Raw genomic sequence first — 20039 nt, 5'->3', positions numbered from 1 at the left:
TAATGTTGAATTCTGGGTATTGTGAAGCAGTAGACAGGTCCCTTGAAGAGTCATGATTTTGCCCTTCATTGTGTGCCATATTATATCAGGTACAAGCGGCTTCTATGAAATATTGACATTACTCATTACCATATGGTTTGGATACATTTTACTGTTATTCATAAGACCACTTTTAGCTAATGATTTTATTTGATGTTTACAGATGCAGAGATTGTTGATAGACCTTTTCCACACTTGACCCAAAGACATTAAGATGCACTCCAGCTGTCTGATCTTTAAGGGTTGTGGGTGGGTTCGTGTGTGTGTGTGTCCATGCAAGCAAACATGCTCATGCATTTATGAGAGAGAAATTGCTATAGATAGAAACCCAGTGCAGTAGTTTTAGTTATCTCAGTCAAAATCGTAGATCTCATTTAGCAGTATAATCAAAAGCTGATAAATTTTAATCTGAGGTCACTTGTTTGATGTTTGTGGAGGTAGAATATTTTTAGAGTGGTTGTTTGATATCAGAGATATCTGTCGTTTTTCAGCTGATAAAAAGAGATAGGTGAACAGATAAAGCTGAACAGAAAATTTTAGATCGACACAGTGGAAGTGCCATAATGTTTTTATCCTTTCAAAGTCAGAGCCATCTTTTTTATGATAATATTGTGCCCCTTTAAGCATTAATATAATGTAAATGTACTTTTTTATGGAACACCGATTATGTAGAAATTATGAATTCAAAGCCCCAGTGACTGTGGCTCTAAGCTGAAGCGGTTGGATGACTTTGCTCATCCAGGAAACAGGTACCATCTGTACTCAATTATAAGTCAGGTACCATCTGTACTCAATTATAAGTCCAGTTCAGGTGTAAACTGCACAGATCAAAACTGTTTTCACTTGTGCTGGCAGATCTAGATTTTTGCATTTTTTTTAGAGTTCATCAGTAAAATAAACACCATCTACCCTGATATGGTGATACATTATGCGATGGCGGATCAAGTTTAATGTTGTTTGCAATTGGACTGGGCTAAAACATGAATGTATATGGGCATAAGGCAACAGTTACTTGCAAAAAAAACAAAACTTGATACCCAGGAAAATAAATGAACTTACAGAAGTTTTGGTGAGATTTATTTATTTCCCAAAATATTCAGATTTTTGTTTCAGAGATTTTGTTTCCTTAAATATTGATTTATACATCCTATTTTACAGCCACCAAAAATGGTAAAAGAAAAGCCAGCTCGTTTCTCAGTGGGTGATGTTCATCCAGAGTTAGATGCTGACAAAACTGTGATAACTAACCCAGAGGATAACAGACGGAGACGTACACTGAAACTATACAAGAAAGATAACTCTTGGGGTTTTACTCTACAGGTAAGCAATTACTAAAACACTTTTTGTTGTACATTTCTTTTTTTCTGGCAGCAACAGTGACAACAACAGTGGCTGCTTCAATGTTTAAACAGTATGTAACTGTTTTCTGTAAAATGTTTGTACAGTGTTACAAGTCTCAGTAACAGCAAAAGGGGTGTCACATCCAAGCATGAATCACAGATGAGACCCCATATAATTTTCTGTTAAATCTTTATATAGTTTTACAAGTCAAAAATGGGGGGGGGTATTACATCCTAGGATGGATTACTGGTGAGATCTCACAGTCAGTAGAACCAGGATTTACATCTAAAGATCATTATTACTTGGTTGTGGGAGGTGGGGAGGGGGAGATGTACTGTCTCCTAGCATGGCACTTTCTGTAGAACCTTGTTTTATGTCTAAAGAGGATTATTACATTATTACGAGGGTGGGGTGGGGATTACATACATGCAGTGATCAGAGGTGATACACTGTTTTACTTATAAAGAGCATTAGTACATTTAGTGTTAACCCTGTTTTACTTATAAAGAACATTAGTACATTTAGTGTTAACCCTGTTTTACTTATAAAGAGCATTAGTACATTTAATGTTAACCCTGTTTTACTTATAAAGAACATTAGTACATTTAGTGTTAACCCTGTTTTACTTATAAAGAGCATTAGTACATTTAGTGTTAACCCTGTTTTACTTATAAAGAACATTAGTACATTTAGTGTTAACCCTGTTTTACTTATAAAGAGCATTAGTACATTTAGTGTTAACCCTGTTTTACTTATAAAGAGCATTAGTACATTTTGTGGAACCCTGTTTTACTTATAAAGAGCATTAGTACATTTAGTGTTAACCCTGTTTTACTTATAAAGAGCATTAGTACATTTTGTGGAACCCTGTTTTACTTATAAAGAGCATTAGTACATTTAGTGTTAACCCTGTTTTACTTATAAAGAACATTAGTACATTTAGTGTTAACCCTGTTTTACTTATAAAGAACATTAGTACATTTAGTGTTAACCCTGTTTTACTTATAAAGAGCATTAGTACATTTAGTGTTAACCCTGTTTTACTTATAAAGAGCATTAGTAGATTTAGTGTTAACCCTGTTTTACTTATAAAGAGCATTAGTACATTTAGTGTTAACCCTGTTTTACTTATAAAGAGCATTAGTACATTTAGTGTTAACCCTGTTTTACTTATAAAGAGCATTAGTACATTTAGTGTTATAAATTACACAGACTGAAATTACAAAGAATGACAGTTATTTTTTTATGTTTTTTAAAATAGAAACCACATAAACTATTAGTTTATCAAAACTTGACCTGACCTCTTTAGAAAATATCAAGGTGCCATGTGTCCCATATTCCTGAATCCCATATTGAACACTGATGGGTCAAGGTCAGTTTTCTTCTTATTCTGTCTGGCCGAGTTGTTTAACTTTATCTTTACTACCATGGTTATTGATCCACTTTATTCCACACTATCCCCTGGCTTATATAACTGACCAAAAAAATTCTTCTCAGCCATCTGATTGGATGGATCTGAAAAAAACTGATCCAATCAGACTCCATGTTACATTTACATTGAAATAATTGTTGGGATCTCTGCAGACAAGGACACATGACACAATTTAAACCTTTCATATGCAGAAGTTTTGTTTATTTTCAAAACACCATAAAATCAGTGTAGTTGCCATATTGAATACCTAACATGTTATGTAATAATCTCTCTCATTGGTCAATTAATGTTACTTGATAATTCTTGTATCTGCAAGAAGACACTTGTTCAAAACACTGTTTTAGCTAAGGGCCAATGAAGTGGATTGATGACTCTTGAATATGGAGCTTATGTTTCCAGTTCAATTTCAACATTTACCTTTGCATGTTAAACCAAGATTTAATTCTGACCTTATTTGCAGGGGTACCTGTGACATGTAGACATGTTTATGGTATTTCTTCAAATTCAGATTATTCCTATTTTCAGAGTTATGGCATTAAACATAAGAAGACAAACGAAGTAGAGATAATGACTTACGTAGACTATGTTGAAATTGGTGGCCCAGCATGGCTGGCTGGGATGAGGAGAGGTAAGACTTGTCTCCCTTGATTTAAAAGGTCATTAGGTAGATTGATACCTAAATAAATTGATCTTTGCATTCATTAATAATGTATAAACACATCATTTTTTAATTTGGTGTTGTTATATACAATCATGTATCATCAGTAAATGAAATTGTTGGCCCAGCATGGCTGGCTGGGATGAGAAGAGGTAAGAGTTGTCTCCCTTGATATAAAGGTCATTAGGTAGATTGATACCTAAATAAATTGATCTATGCATTCATTAATAATGTATAAACACATCATTTTTTAATTTGGTGTTGTTATATACAATCATGTATCATCAGTAAATGAAATTGTGGCCTTTTTGGCATATATGTGGATTGGTATGATGTAATGTATTTTTTTTTACATGTTTCATATGTATCAGTTGAAGTCATTAGCATCACAAGTGTATATGCAAAATTAGAAAGTGTTTCATATGGAACAGCTGTTTAAAGTATTTATTCTAGATTTTTATGTAACTGTTTGCTGGAATTTTAAAATTTTTTATTGAACCAGTACAGTTATGAATTATTGACTAATCATATCAATGTGTAATATAAATCTAAAGCAGTTAATTGACATAGTGATCCAGCCTTAGTACGAGCTTGGACATGTCATTTAAACATAATTTTTTTTTAGCATACCTTGTACAAAAATAAGTCTTTACTTACGTGTAGAGCACATTTCATCACTGGTGGCCCAAGTGGTTTAAGCGTCTCAAGTGTCTGCCTTGGATGTGGGAGGTTGCAGGTTTGAACCCTGGCCAAGTCATGCCAGAGACTTACAAAAATGGTACAAGCAGCTGCCTTGCTTGGCACTCAGCATTAGGAGGATAGTGTTAGGACTGTCAGGATAATGTGACTGGATGGGACATGCTGCTACATGTCTGTGGCATGATGCCCCAGTGCTAGACATCACTATTAACCACCACACTGCAGACATTGTAGTGATATGACTAAAATTGTTAAAAGCTGTGTTAAAAGTCAAACACACACACACACACACACACACACACACACACACACACACACACACTTAATTAAAGACTGGCACTAGGCACAATAGGTATTTGCATCCTGTTACTAATTAGGACCTGGCACTAACCAACACAGGTATACATATACTCCTGCTAATTAAGGCCCTGGCATAACCATCCCTATTAAGGCATGACCTCCTGTATATACTGTAATTGTATATAAAAAAAAATGTAAAAGTTTTTTTAATTATTATTTAAAAAAATTTTATTTTAACATATTAAGCTAGTGTTTTTAACAAATACAATGTAATTTTTTTACTTGAAATGAATATCATAAGTTATGATTATGAAAATGTAATTTTTTTTTTAGATTAACAAAGGCTGAAACAGTACAGTAATGTTGCAAAAAGATCAACAGGGAGAAAGAGAAAAAATAATTATTGTCTTTTATTTGTCCTCATAGAAAGAAACCCTCAAATTTATAAATCAAATTCTTTCTCAACCTAAATATTTATATTTTAAAAATGTGTTTTCACTCTGCCTACTCATTTTGGGTACTGCTTTATGAAGGAAAAAAAGTTCTCAGACTTCTGTTTCCGCCAGTATTACTTTATACTACTCACTTTAATCCATCCTGTTAATTAATTCGTCACTGATTATTAAAGAATTCACTGACACAAGTTTAATTTGTGCACCATAACAAAACACTACCATCACTACTTACTGCCAGCTGACTTTAAAACAGGGAAAGGGCTCTTTGTTCAGTCAGCTTTTGTAATTAGAAACAGCTGTCCACACTTCAGAAAGTGTCTGAATCAGGCAGTTCCTCAAATGACCAAGGTCAAAAGACAGTTGAGTTTTGTGAGAAACTAGTGATGAATAGGGAATGAAAAAGAACTGTATTTAGCTGTGGTTATTAACACATGACTTGAAACTTCACCTGCCTTTTATATACCATCAGATATTTTTAAATATTGAAAGAACCCTAAGAAAAGAGATGTAACTCGTATCTCTCCTCATATATTACTGTTGATCATCAGATATTGCTCTAATTCACCGGCAATAAATGAAGTTATTGATCTATACATGTCACGTTGACACAGGAAGAGACACCCCTTTCTGCTGCAACAACACAACTGCTTGTCCACAATCTACCAAACAAATTGCTTTGACTAGATCATGTTACTGTTTGTATTTAAAATATTGACACCTTCAAGTTACACCATAAGTGTAACTGGAGTGTGGTAAGTACAAGCCAGATAGAGAATGCTTACAAATTGATTCCTGTGATAATAAATTAACTTTAGCATTGAAACACAGATTGATTTGCATACACTGAGCTGTCTCTTTTGATATACTCCAGTGACCACTCATAGCAGTGAGAAACCATTACTAGGTAAGGGAATACCTGGCCACTGACTGCAGAAATCAGGTGACCATTATTTATATGACTTTTATGCATGAAATCTGTCTGGAAGAAATTATAATGGCAGTTGAGAACATGGTTTGCTGTATTAAGGGTACTGACAGGTTGGACTAAGTACATTTGACTCCATTATTGATTATTTGTTCAGTACAAGTAATTTGAACTTAAAACTTTTAAGTAGTTTCATAGAGTTTTCTTTGGGAATGAATTACTGAACACATTTGTAGAATTTAAGGCTGTGAGGACAATGTGACAAGAGATAGTATGGTAATTTCAACCTGTTGGAATGACCTAATTTTTGTTGAGCCCTTTTTTTCTCGTTGTCAACAGCTTGTCAAGGTTTCAGTTAAAGGTTTTGGTTGACATATATTACCTAAACCCCATCATGGATTCTCATCATATTGTGATACTAATGCAGTTGATTCACTGTATACTGAGTTGCTGCCTTTGACCTTTGTATCAAGGTCACAATCTTATAAAATGTTCATATGTTTTGTTTAAATTATTGTGTTTGTATGTATTTCCTAAAGCCCTTGATAGAAAAAATTCATACTTGGATAACTAATTATAAAGTTAACACAATTCATTTGGCAGCATGCATCCCTGTTCCAGCTCCTTTGACCTTTAACCTTGGGATCAAGGTCATGGATATTGAAATATTTGCATTAAGGTTTTGGTTAAAGGTTTTTCATTTTTGCTTATATTACTGAAATGCCTCCATGGACATTGAAATATTTGCATTAAGGTTTTGGTTAAAGGTTTTTCATTTTTGCTTATATTACTGAAATGCCTCCATGGACATTGAAATATTTGCATTAAGGTTTTGGTTAAAGGTTTTTCATTTTTGCTTATATTACTGAAATGCCTCCATGGACATTGAAATATTTGCATTAAGGTTTTGGTTAAAGGTTTTTCATTTTTGCTTATATTACTGAAATGCCTCCATGGACATTGAAATATTTGCATTAAGGTTTTGGTTAAAGGTTTTTCATTTTTGCTTATATTACTGAAATGCCTCCATGGACATTGAAATATTTGCATTAAGGTTTTGGTTAAAGGTTTTTCATTTTTGCTTATATTACTGAAATGCCTCCATGGACATTGAAATATTTGCATTAAGGTTTTGGTTAAAGGTTTTTCATTTTTGCTTATATTACTGAGATGCCTCCATGGACATTGAAATATTTGCATTAAGGTTTTGGTTAAAGGTTTTTCATTTTTGCTTATATTACTGAAATGCCTCCATGGACATTGAAATATTTGCATTAAGGTTTTGGTTAAAGGTTTTTCATTTTTGCTTATATTACTGAGATGCCTCCATGGACATTGAAATATTTGCATTAAGGTTTTGGTTAAAGGTTTTTCATTTTTGCTTATATTACTGAAATGCCTCCATGGACATTGAAATATTTGCATTAAGGTTTTGGTTAAAGGTTTTTCATTTTTGCTTATATTACTGAAATGCCTCCATGGACATTGAAATATTTGCATTAAGGTTTTGGTTAAAGGTTTTTCATTTTTGCTTATATTACTGAAATGCCTCCATGGATATTGTTCATCCTAATGTCAAATTATTATGAAGTTAAGACAACTCATTCTGCTATGCACTTATTTTAACACCCCTCTGACATTGGTGTCACAGTTACAGTAATAGAAAAATTGCATGAAAGTTTGGTTTCATTTCCTATACCCTATCATCGATTTTGTTTATTTCCTAAACCCCCTGATTGATTTTGTTCATTTCCTAAACCCGTTGATGAAATTTGTTCATTTCCTAAACCCAATCATCGATTTTGTTCATTTCCTAAACCTGTTGATGAAATTTGTTCATTTCCTAAACCCAATCATCGATTTTGTTCATTTCTTAAACCCTTTGATCTATTTTGTTCATTTCCTAAACCTGTTGATGATTTTTGTTAATTTCCTAAACCCCTTGATGGTCTTTGTTCTTTTCCTAAGCCCCTTGGTCGATTTTATTCATTTCCTTAAACACTTTCATCTATTTTGTTCATTTCCTAAACCCCTTGATGAATTTTGTTCAATTTTTAAATCCCTTGATTGATTTTGTTCATTTCCTAAACCCTTGATTGATTTTGTTCATTTCTTAAACCCTATCATTTATTTTGTTCATTTCCTAAACCCCTTGATGAATTTTGTTCATTTTTTAAACCCCTTGATGAATTTTGTTCATTTTTTAAACCCCTTGATGAATTTTGTTCATTTTTTAAACCCGTTGATCGATTTTGTTCATTTCCTAAACCCGTTGATGAAATTTGTTCATTTCCTAAACCCAATCATCGATTTTGTTCATTTCCTAAACCCATTGATTGATTTTGTTCATTTCCTAAACCCAATCATCGATTTTGTTCATTTCCTAAACCCATTGATGAAATTTGTTCATTTCCTAAACCCAATCATCGATTTTGTTCATTTCCTAAACCCAATCATCGATTTTGTTCATTTCCTAAACCCCTTGATTGATTTTGTTCATTTCCTAAACCCCTTGATTGATTTTGTTCATTTTCTAAACCCCTTGATTGATTTTGTTCATTTCCTAAACCCCTTGATTGATTTTGTTCATTTCCTAAACCCCTTGATCGATTTTGTTCATTTCCTAAACCTGTTGGTTGATTTTGTTCATTTCCTAAACCCCTTGATGGATTTTGTTCATTTCCTAAACCTCTTGGTCGATTTTGTTCATTTCCTAAACCCGTTGGTTGATTTTGTTCATTTCCTAAACCCGTTGATCGATTTTGTTCATTTCCTAATCCCGTTGATGAAATTTGTTCATTTCCTAAACCCAATCATCGATTTTGTTCATTTCCTAAACCCCTTGATTGATTTTGTTCATTTTCTAAACCCCTTGATTGATTTTGTTCATTTCCTAAACCCATTGATCGATTTTGTTCATTTCCTAAACCCGTTGATGAAATTTGTTCATTTCCTAAACCCAATCATCGATTTTGTTCATTTCCTAAACCCTTTGATTGATTTTGTTCATTTCCTAAACCCCTTGATTGATTTTGTTCATTTCCTAAACCCCTTGATCGATTTTGTTCATTTCCTAAACCCGTTGGTTGATTTTGTTCATTTCCTAAACCCGTTGATCGATTTTGTTCATTTCCTAAACCCGTTGATGAAATTTGTTCATTTCCTAAACCCAATCATCGATTTTGTTCATTTCCTAAACCCAATCATCGATTTTGTTCATTTCCTAAACCCGTTGATTGATTTTGTTCATTTCCTAAACCCCTTGATTGATTTTGTTCATTTCCTAAACCCTATCGTCGATTTTGTTCATTTCCTAAATCGCATCATAGATTTTATACATTTCTAAAACCCTATCATGAATTTTGTTCATTTCCTAAACATTGTCATGGATTTTGTTCTTTTCCTAAACCCCTTGATGGATTTTGTTCATATATATGATGCATCATTATAAAGATGTTCTGCAATATGTTTGCTAAACATTTGTCCTTGAAGTCAAGGTCACAAGTTTGACACCAATGCTTTAATCATAGGCTTGACATGCTGGCCCTGGCAATGATTTGGAGGGATTGAATCACCTTTTTCCATGGTGCTATTGGCGTAGTCAGTCGTGACATAAGACTTAATGACTGCACAACAGCACATGTTGTGATAGATAATCATCATTAGATTAATTTATGGAGGCAAAGCATTTTTTTCCTGACTGCAGGGAATTCATCCAGCCAGGAATGGAATCTCAAGTCTTCGAAACAAGTTCAGAAATAGCTAAAGGAGCTCTAGATTAAATTAAGAACTACAGTCCAACCTTCACCAGCTTTCCATTAGATGCTGTCTTTGATATCCAGCTGTTCCCAGGGTCTAATTATTTCTGCTGTTACTTTGCCAATAATATATTTTGATTTGCAAACTACATGTATAGCAACTTCTAAAAGGACTTTAAAGTAGCCTGCTGTATAATTTATCTGGATTCAATCAATGTCTCCTTTTACTTTGGACTATAAAACTATGAGCTTCAGTTTGAGTCTGCATTGCAATTTTTAGCCAATTAAATGTTATGTTACAAATGTAAGGTTCTTTGTGATTGGCTGACAAAAACATCTCAAGCCCAAACTCAGTCTTTGACAATTTTCGATTTTCAGGGCAGATCATTAGTTTTACTGTTTGTTTTGTGAAAGTTTGAGTTGGGGTGGAGTCAGTTTTTAATTACATTCATAAGATTTCAGCCCTGAATAGTTCAACAAATATTTTAATTTTAAATTCATTTCAGTGGTATATATTTTACAACATCTATTCTTGTCCATCATAAGTGCAAATAATATAGAACTTAATACTGTACTGCCTTATGGTGAGACTGCTTTATAATAAAGTACACTAGACAGTATTCCCTCATTATAACACTACTCATTAGACCCATAGAGTGTATTGCTTTATAGTGAAGTAATGAATTACATCATACAAATACAGTATTCCCTCATTAAAACATTGCCCATTAGACCCATAGAGTATACTGCCTTATAGTGAAATAATGAATTACATAATACAAATAAAGTATTCATTCATTATAACACCACCTAATAGATCCATATAGTATAATGCCTTATAGTGAAATAAATAATCACATAATACAAATCCAGTAATCCCTCATTATAACACTGCCCAATAGACACATAGAGTATACTGCCTTATAATGAAATAATGATTTACATAATACAAATAGAGTATTACCTCACTATAACACTGCCCAATAGACACATAGAGTATACTGCCTTTTAGTGAAATAATGAATTACTTAACACAAATACAGTATTCCCTCATTATGACACATCCTGTTTGACCATTAAGTATACTGCCTTATAGTGAAATAATGAATTACATTATACAGATACAGTATTCACTCATTATAATACTTACCATGAGATCCATCAAGTATGCCACTTTATAGTGATATTGCTTTTTAATTAAGTACATAAAACATTACTCCCTCATTATAACACTGTCAGTGTGAGCTATAGAATATACCACTTTATAATAAGATTGCCTTATAATGAAATACATACAACTTTTCCTCATTATAACAATGTCCATGTGAGTCTTAGAGTATAACACTTTATAATGAGACTGCTATAAACTGAAATACATTAAACAGTACTCTGTCATTATAATGATGTCCATTGGAACCATACATTATACCATTTTATAATGAGAGAATGCTGTAAAGACTGATTTATCATTTTCTTATAGGTGATGTGATTATATCTATAAATGGAGATAGCGTAGATAAGGAGACACATCGTGGACTGGTTCACAGAATTAGAAACTCAGGACATATTTTAAGGTGGGTATATAAGATTAATACATTCTATTACATGTGTTGGGGTGCAGAACAATGAAATTCCAGGTCATATTGAGGCTCACATTGTCAAATAGAACCTGGAGTTTGTCACTATCTAGCCCTGCTCGTTTTTGTTGTGTTGTAACTAGTAGGGCTTTCGTTTTTTCTGTATTTATGATCGTACTGTTTTCTTTGCACCATACTTGAAGTCTGTTGAGAGTATCTTGTATTTATCATTCCCAGTATACCACAGTTTGATAAATAACACTGCCCTAAATATACCACAGTTTGATAAATAACACTGCTCTAAATATACCAGAGTTTGATAAATAACACTGCCCTAAATATAACACAGTTTGATAAATAACACTGCCCTAAATGTACCACAGTTTGATAAATAACACTGCCCTAAATATACCACAGTTTGATAAATGACACTGCCCTAAATATACCACAGTTTGATAAATAACACTGCCCTAAATATAACACAGTTTGATAAATAACACCGCTCTAAATATAACACAGTTTGATAAATAACACTGCCCTAAATGTACCACAGTTTGATAAATAACACTGCCCTAAATGCACCACAGTTTGATAAATAACACCATTTTCATCATACTGCTTGTTGGTATGAAATACTGTTAGGGATAATGGACACCAAATACTGTGTTATAACACAAGAGTGCAGAATTATTACTGTTAAATAATAAAATAAGATCCTTAACATAAATACCTTATAAAATGACCTGCTGTATATTAAAGTGCATTATAGTGAGGTAGTATTATTGATTTGATGTAAAGGGCATACACCCTGCTATGCCAACGTTTTATACAACAGCACAGCTGGATCTGTGATGCCACAGGGTGGGGTCTATGTTGATAAATATATGTATATCTGTATGCATTATATGGACATTTATTCACTTTTAATTTTCTGTCAAAGGTGATTAATTTAACATTTCTTGTGTGTCGTGTATTTTATATTTTGGATGATAGCTTTGTAGTTTTCAACCAAAATGTGAAATATCAGAAAATATTGTTTGAAATATCAGAAGTTTTCAAATTGTGTATCAAGGACCCAATGGCAATTAATTGTAATTGATCTCCTTAATTAAGGTATCTATACAGAAAAAGCTTTTTTATTTTAGATTTTTTTCTAAAGAGGATAGATAACATTTTCATTCACTATTACATGGTTATGATAGGTTGTAAATGAACAATGTAGTAAACAGAGTCACAATATCTTCTTTATCAAGGTAATTATTAATGACATTTTAATGGAAAGATTTGCCATAATTATGTACATAGGCTAAAACATCACATGGGGAAAGGTAACATGTTTGACATTTTACAGCAGTATAGATCATCACTGTAATATTGCCCTCTTAGTAAGAGGGGTAGTTAATTGGATTTGGCTGGTGTTATCTAGGGTATGACCTCCCTTGATTTTATAGCCCGGTGGGAGTGGAAAGATAGAATATCAGCAGAGAACTGAGCAAGACTGTTGGGAAGAAATAATGTAATACAAGCCCCTTTAGACAAGAAAAATAACAAAATTTAATCAATAACAATTAATAGCAGCAACTTCTCTTCAATCTAAGTTATGTTAACAGAGTTTAATAGCAGTGTTTAATTTGGATTTATTTCATCATAATAATGAGTGGTGAAAAGAGTGCAATGTCCACAACTGATTGCATCGCCTTTCTCTCGTGACCCATGTATCACGTCTTCCTATTCTCTAGTCTTACTATTCTGAATACATCATCTATTTCCAGACTCATGACTTCCGTCTTTGGACTGTCCTGTCTTTCCCAGAAAGCTGTTTCCTTAAAGGACAAAATTACCCCATAATCTCTATATATACCACTTTCTACATGTACATAAAATTCCCTCACTTATGTTAATCAGAAGCATAACTAGCTATCCGAACACTGCATAAATTCTGACCTAATTTGATAGATCATCACTTTCACTTCAGTGACCGACCATAATTTAACGTGAGCAGTGTATCTAACATTATCATATCTCTTTACCTACACTACCACATGCTTGATTACTATTGCATAAAATTCACAAAATTCTACCTCACAGCAATCCCTAACCTACAAGATTGTTAAAACATTACAAAATCAGATGTAACTAAGTGATTATCATTAACTCATTATAATCAGTATCATCCTAACAGACAGAGGAAATTATTTCATATTACCCTATGAAATCCTACACATATGAAAACTTGGATGGCATGCAATAATCAATTATATCAATGAACTAGTAACGGTAAAATGAAAGAGATAAATTGCATAACAACTCTATTATCAACAGATTTGCATGAAATAGAATAAACGATACATAACATGGATCCTAGTCATATCAAATACATTTGCATAAAACAATAAAAACCAGAAAATTACATGAAAAATTAAAATTGCATACCTTAATGCTGTTTTCTTTCAGAAATTGTGCATCCCTGCACTTAAATCTGTCTTTTCTTACAAGAAAAGAACCTGGTCCCCTTTTCTTGTTGAAAGCACTATTCTTTTTAGACTTCCTCAGAGCCAAACTTCTCTCCTCTCAGGAATTTTAGGACTAAAGAATTTCGACTAAGGTCATCACTCTAAATTCACATTACTTCCAAAGTGTACGCCATAATTTACTCTGACCAGTTGTATGCAGCAGTTCATAATTTTTTCCCCAAGATAATCATTTATTTCATCAGATTTTGGATAGCCTAGAATCTCTGGACTATATTGCATATCTACTTCCCTTTGAAAATGACTACTGACATGGGTTCCTATCAAGCAGTTATGGTTGGTAGCTCAACTGTTTACTTTCTCAGGACAGTGTTGCGATGCCCCGGTCAAATCTCAATGAGTTGTAGATGCTGGCCTTGCAAGTTTAACACTGACATAGGAGGGGGGGAAGAAGAAAGAAGAAAGGTCGAAGTGACTCTTCACAAAGACTTTTCTGGCTTAAATGTGATAAAATTGTAATGCTCAATGCATTCAACTTTCAGGTTCAATACAATTCAAAATTTGACACTTTACAAACATGTTGTACCAGTCAACAACAAGCTGGCTGTTTTATAATGTAATTGCAATTGGAATTAAATAATGATTAAAAATATATATTAACCTCAAAACACTGTTTTGCCTTTTTGGAAGAAAGTTTTCAGACCTAACAATACTGATGTCATGATATGTGTTAAACATTTTGTGCAAGAAAAAAAACACCAAAAAGGTAAGATAGTAATCCACAGATGTCAAAGAAAAACAGACAGATGGAAATAGATACATGTAAAGCTATGTTATTGTCATAGTTGCATTCCTGAGGTAATGGCTTAAATGGAAAATTGGCGTAAATCAAAAGTCATACTTTCAAATTAAGGAAGTTCTTATGCATAGATTTGAGGTGCAAATTCAAAATCTATTACTAAAGGAAGATTTAGAAACAATCATATTAGGTGATTTTAACATTGACTACATGAAGACTCCACCATTAACATGCATAAGTAACTTTAAAACTCAACTTTATTCAATTAATTAACACCCCAACTAGAGTAACAGATAAAATTGCTACTGTCATTGATCATGTCTATACTAATAAACCTGTAAACATAAGTGAAATTAATATGCCATCGTATGCACTGAGTGACCACAATCCAGTCTGTATAATTAGACATGTTCCAAGATCATCTAAAAATGGTCAACACATTGAAATACAGGGACTTTAAACAACTTTATGAGGAAATATTTGTAATGATTTAGTTTGCAATCCCTTCCAATCAGTCTGCAATATAGCTGATGTCAACACTGCCTTAGACAAATGCTATCAGGGATGTTTAATGCAGCCTTAGACAAGCATGCCCCAATTAAAACAAAAAGGGTTAAACACCAAACTACACCCAAGTGGATTACCCCTGAGATCAATGAGGCTAGGCACCTAAGAGATAATTTCCACAAGAAAAAAGACATGAAAAGCTATAGAAAGTGGAGGAATAAAACTCAGCACCTGATAGATAAGGCAGAAGAGAACTACTATAAACAGGCTATTAATGATAGTAAAAGTAACAAGACATTGTGGAAGTATCTTAAAGAGCTGAACCCACCCAAGAACAGTTGTCTTCCCCCTAGACTTAAGCAAAATGATGATATAGCAACATCTGTACAAGACATTGTGGAAATGTTTAACAATTTCTTCATAACCATCTCCAGTAACAGTATTCAGAACCAGACTAACAGCCCAATTGAACTTGATGCTCTTCTATTATTTATAAGAGCTAAAATTCCTGATGATAATTTTTTTCAGCAGCTAATGTTAGTGAAGCTGATGTTTTTGATATGCAAATTAAGGTGAATATTAATAAATCCTCTGGATTGGATGGTACTGATCCACGAATTCTTAAAATTGCTGCACCAGTGATAACAGTCACTAATGCATATCATAAGCTTAAGTATAATGTGTGGTAATTTTCCAGAAACACTGAAATGTGCAAAGGTTATGCCTATCTTTTAGAAAGGAGAATCCAGGGAATTACAGACCAATATCAATTCTACCTGTATTGTCAAACTTATTTGAAAACCCTGTAGCCATTCCGGTCTAGACATTTTTGAAATATACTCTCTATTTCATAAAGTGCAATCAGGATTTAGAAAGTGCCACTCATGCCAAACAGAACTTACCAAATTAATTGATGTTTGGCTGAAGGAAATGGAAAATGGACGTATGACTGGGATTGTTTTCCTTGACTTCAAGAAAGCCTTTGATCTTGTTGATCATGAAATTCTGCTGCAAAAGTTGAACTATTAAAGGTTTGACAATCCTTCTTTAAACTGGTTTAGATCATACCTAAACCAAAGGTATCAACAAGTAAGCATTGGCAATATTAGCTCTCAAACTCGCACTGTTCATTCAGGGGTCCCTCAAGGCTCAGTTTTGGGCCCTCTCCTCTTCTTCATCTGTATCAATGATCTACCATTAGATAATGAATCCACAAATATAGATTTGTTTGCAGACGATGCAATGTTGTATACATTTAGTTCTGGTACTGAAGTTATCTGAAGGAGATTAAACTCGGACCTTATTAGAATCCAAAACTGGGCACAATAAAATAGGATGGTAACTAATGAAGGTAAAACAAAATGTATGATTTTGGGGACATCACAAAAATTCACAAGTCAGGGAACCCAGAACTATCTCTTGCAATAAATAATCATCTGTTAGAAAATGGCAAACATGAAAGGCTTGTAGGTGTGTCTGTAGATAATAATTTAGTATGGAATGACCATATTAATGGTTGGTGGTTGGCATCCATTAGTCCCGAGACACGATGTCCTGGTTGGTAGTTGTGCAGTGTTTGCTGTGAGATGTCCTGGTTGGTAGTTGTGCAGTGTTTGCTGTGGCTATGGAGCCCAACATAGGAGTGGCAGTCCTTTCTGCACTTGAAGGTTGCATCTGGTGTGGGTTGGAGCTGCTTCTTCCTCTGAGATTGCTTTTCATCAGCTAGCAAGTGTAGCTTGTCCTCACTGGCTTTCAGACCAGTGATCAGAGCGTGTTGCTAGCTGGACCTGTCGAGAGCAAGCTCTTCCCAGGTGTTGACATCAATGTCAAGGGCTTTCATGTCTTGCAGACATCCTTAAAGTGGAGATGTGGCTGTGCGATCGGCCTTTTGCCAGAGGCAAATTTTGAATAAAGAAAGTCTTTGGGGATCTGTCTGTCATCCATTTGATGTACATGGCCCAACCTTATGATGCAACATTGGCAGAGGAGTGTGACCATGCTGGGAATCTTGGCACATTCAAGCACCTTGTTGTTTATTACTCAATCGCTCCAGGTGATCCCGAAATGTGTCAGAGGCATCACATGTGAAAGGCGCTCAGTCTTTTCTCTTGTGAGTCATACAGAGTCCAGGTTTCACTGGCGTAGAGGAGAGTTCCTAGCACACAGGCATGATACACGGAGATCTTAGTGTTCAGGGTCAGCATGCTGTTGTTCCACACTCTCTGCGACAACCTGGAGAGAGTTGTTGATGCCTTTCCAATCTGCTTGTTGAGCTCAGCATCAAACAAGAGGTTGTTGGTGATGGTAGCGCCTAGGTACATAAACTGACTGACTACTTCAAGTTTGTAGTTGTTGATAATGATGCTTGGGTGGGGGGGTCTGCATCCTGAGCCATCGTGTTTATTTTCTTGAGGCAAAGCAGTCCATCAGGCACTGTAGCTCAGATTCTGTGTGAGTGGCTAGAACAGCATTGTCTCTGAAGAGCATGTCCCTGATGGTTGTTTTATGCACTTTGCTCTTTGCCTTAAGTCGTGCCAGGTTGAATAGTCTGCCATCTGATCACATGTGCAGGTCCCAAAGGCGTGTTTAAGCAGGACAGCAAAGAAGATGCCAAAGAACATGGGGGCAAGGATGCAGCCCTGTTTTACTCTGCTGCAGGTGTCACAGGGGTCGGATGTTGAGCCATTGTACTGCACTGTGCCTTTCATGAAATTGTGGAAGGGCTGGATCATGCTTAGCAGCTTTGGAGGGCATCCAGTCGTCACCAGGATTGTGAAGAGTCTGTCTCTGCTGACCAAATCGAACACCTTGGTGAGGTCTATAAAAGCCAGGAAGAGGGGTCTGTGTTGTTCTCTGCATTTCTTCAGCAGTTGCCTGACGGAGAAGATCATGTCAATTGTGGACCTCTCTGCCTGGAACCTGCACTGCAACTCTGGATATACTCTGTCAGCAAGCGTCTGCAGTCTGTTCAGGATGCCATGTACTAAGACTTTACCCACAATGCTTAGAAGGGATATGCCCCTGTAGTTGTTGCAGCTGCTTCTTTCACCCTTGTTCTTGTACAGGGTTATGATATTATCGTCTCTAATGTCCTGAGGCACTGCACCCTCATCCCAGCACTGGCAGAGGAGGTGATGCAGGTGTGTGAGCAGCACGCTTCAGCCGCACTTGATGACTTCTGCTGGAATGCCATCCTTCTCTGGAGCTTTACCTAAGGACATTTTCTCTAAGGCCTTCTTTAGTTCTGCCACAGTAGGTTTCTCATTCAGTTTGGTTATGAAAGGGAGGTTTACAATGGTGTTGAGGGCATCCTTGGTCACGTGGTTATCTCTGGAGTACAGTTCAGAGTAGTAATCCACCCAACGCTCCATCTGCTGTCCTTGTCATAGATGGTATCACCTGTGCCAGACTTCATTGGTACTGTCACTTTCTTCATGGGACCCATTGATTTCTTTATGCCATCGTACATGCCTCTGATGTTTATGATATCTGCTGCTGACTGGGTACTCTGACAGAGCTAAAGCCAGTATTCATTTGCACATGGCCGTGCTAACCTGTGTACTTTGCTTCTGGTAGACCTGTATGCCTGTAGTGTCTTCTGGCAGTGGGATCATTTGTATTCCAGGTGGGCACTGTGACACTCTTCTATGGCTGGCATGAGTGTGGTGGAGTTAGCCTCAAACCAATCATTGTTCTTTGACTGCTTCTTAGCAAAGATCCATGTGGCTGTGCTGTACACAGTCTCCCTGAGGTAATCCCATCTCTCTTTGGCACTGCCGTTAGGAGGTTCTGAATCAAACATTTTGGAGAGGGTATAAGTGAATTCCTCAGCCTTGTCTAGATATGACATCTTGCTCAGATCGGTGCATGGTTTACCCTCTTGCCTAGAGCTGTGGATCTTTCTTGGCTGAAGCTTCATTTGGCAGCACACCAGTGAGTCGTTGGTGTTGCAGTCAGTGCTGTGGAAGGTATACGTAAGAAGCACACACTTCGTCGCAGACCGTTTTGTAATGATCATGTCCAGCTGGTGCCAATGTTTGGACCAAGGATGCTCCCAAGACAATTTATGCTCAAGCTTTGTCTGAAAGAATGAATTGGTGATGCTGAGGTCGTGGTACGAGCACATCTCTAGTAGATGCTGCCCCTTCTCATTCATCTTCCCAATGTCAACCTTGCCAAGACAGGAAGGCCAAAAGTCATGGTCAGCACCCACTCTAGCATTGAAGTCACCCAGTAATATCAAGTTCTCTTCCTTGGGAATTTTTCAATGAGCGAGTCTAACTCGTCCTAAATTGCCCTACTCATCTAACTCATCCTAAATTGCCCTACATTGCCCTACTTGTCTAACTCATCCTAGATTGCCCTACTCATCTAACTCATCCTAAATTGCCCTACTCATCTAACTCATCCTAAATTGCCCTACTTGTCTAACTCATCCTAAATTGCCCTACTTGTCTAACTCATCCTAAATTGCCCTACATTGCCCTACTTGTCTAACTCATCCTAAATTGCCCTACTCATCTAACTCATCCTAAATTGCCCTACTCATCTAACTCATCCTAAATTGCCCTACTCAGCAGAATGAAGAAATATGTATCTATGGAAACTCAAAATTTTTACTACAAGTCATATATTCTTCCAACAATGGATTATTGTTCAGATGTATGGAGAAACTGTGCTAAATCTGAGCTTGACAGGATTTATAAACTTAAGAAATGAGCAGCACACATAATTTTAGATGCATCTATTGATCATCCCTCAAAAGCATTATTTACAGAACTCAAATGGTTCACAATATATGACAGTATCGATTTCACAAGGCAGTTCTTTTATATAAATGCCTACGTGGAACTACACCAGAGTATCTTCAGGGCTTATTCAGATCTCTTTCAACACAATATCAGTTGAGATCAATATCACATGGAAACATAAGTTTCTAGTACCAAAACCAAGAACAGAGCAATTTAAAAAGAGTACTCCGGTACAGTTCTGTGGAACAAGCTTCTACTACATATAAAATCTGCTGAAAATATTAGAGTATTTAAGAAGAGATATCATGAGCATGTATGTGTATGTGT

At 35.4% G+C, this 20039-nt stretch overlaps 1 protein-coding gene across 3 annotated transcripts in view; it reads left to right on the top strand.

Moving 5' to 3' along the window:
• Nucleotides 1-20039, top strand: part of LOC149790592 (uncharacterized) — a 133132-nt gene that overhangs the window by 94021 nt on the left and 19072 nt on the right. For all 3 annotated transcript variants that reach the window (XM_089972688.1, XM_089972687.1, XM_089972689.1), the window contains exons 2-4: nucleotides 1198-1359; nucleotides 3338-3440; nucleotides 11088-11181. In XM_089972688.1, coding sequence (XP_089828814.1) covers nucleotides 1198-1359; nucleotides 3338-3440; nucleotides 11088-11181 — 359 coding nt within the window. The remainder of the gene's footprint in view (nucleotides 1-1197; nucleotides 1360-3337; nucleotides 3441-11087; nucleotides 11182-20039) is intronic.

Source organism: Sinohyriopsis cumingii, chromosome 10, assembly GCF_028554795.1.
Source record: "Sinohyriopsis cumingii isolate HCF-2022 chromosome 10, ASM2855479v2, whole genome shotgun sequence".
Lineage (NCBI taxonomy): Eukaryota > Metazoa > Mollusca > Bivalvia > Unionida > Unionidae > Sinohyriopsis > Sinohyriopsis cumingii.
Note: the sequence above shows the minus strand (reverse complement) of the source record. Positions and strands in the feature narration are given on the sequence as shown.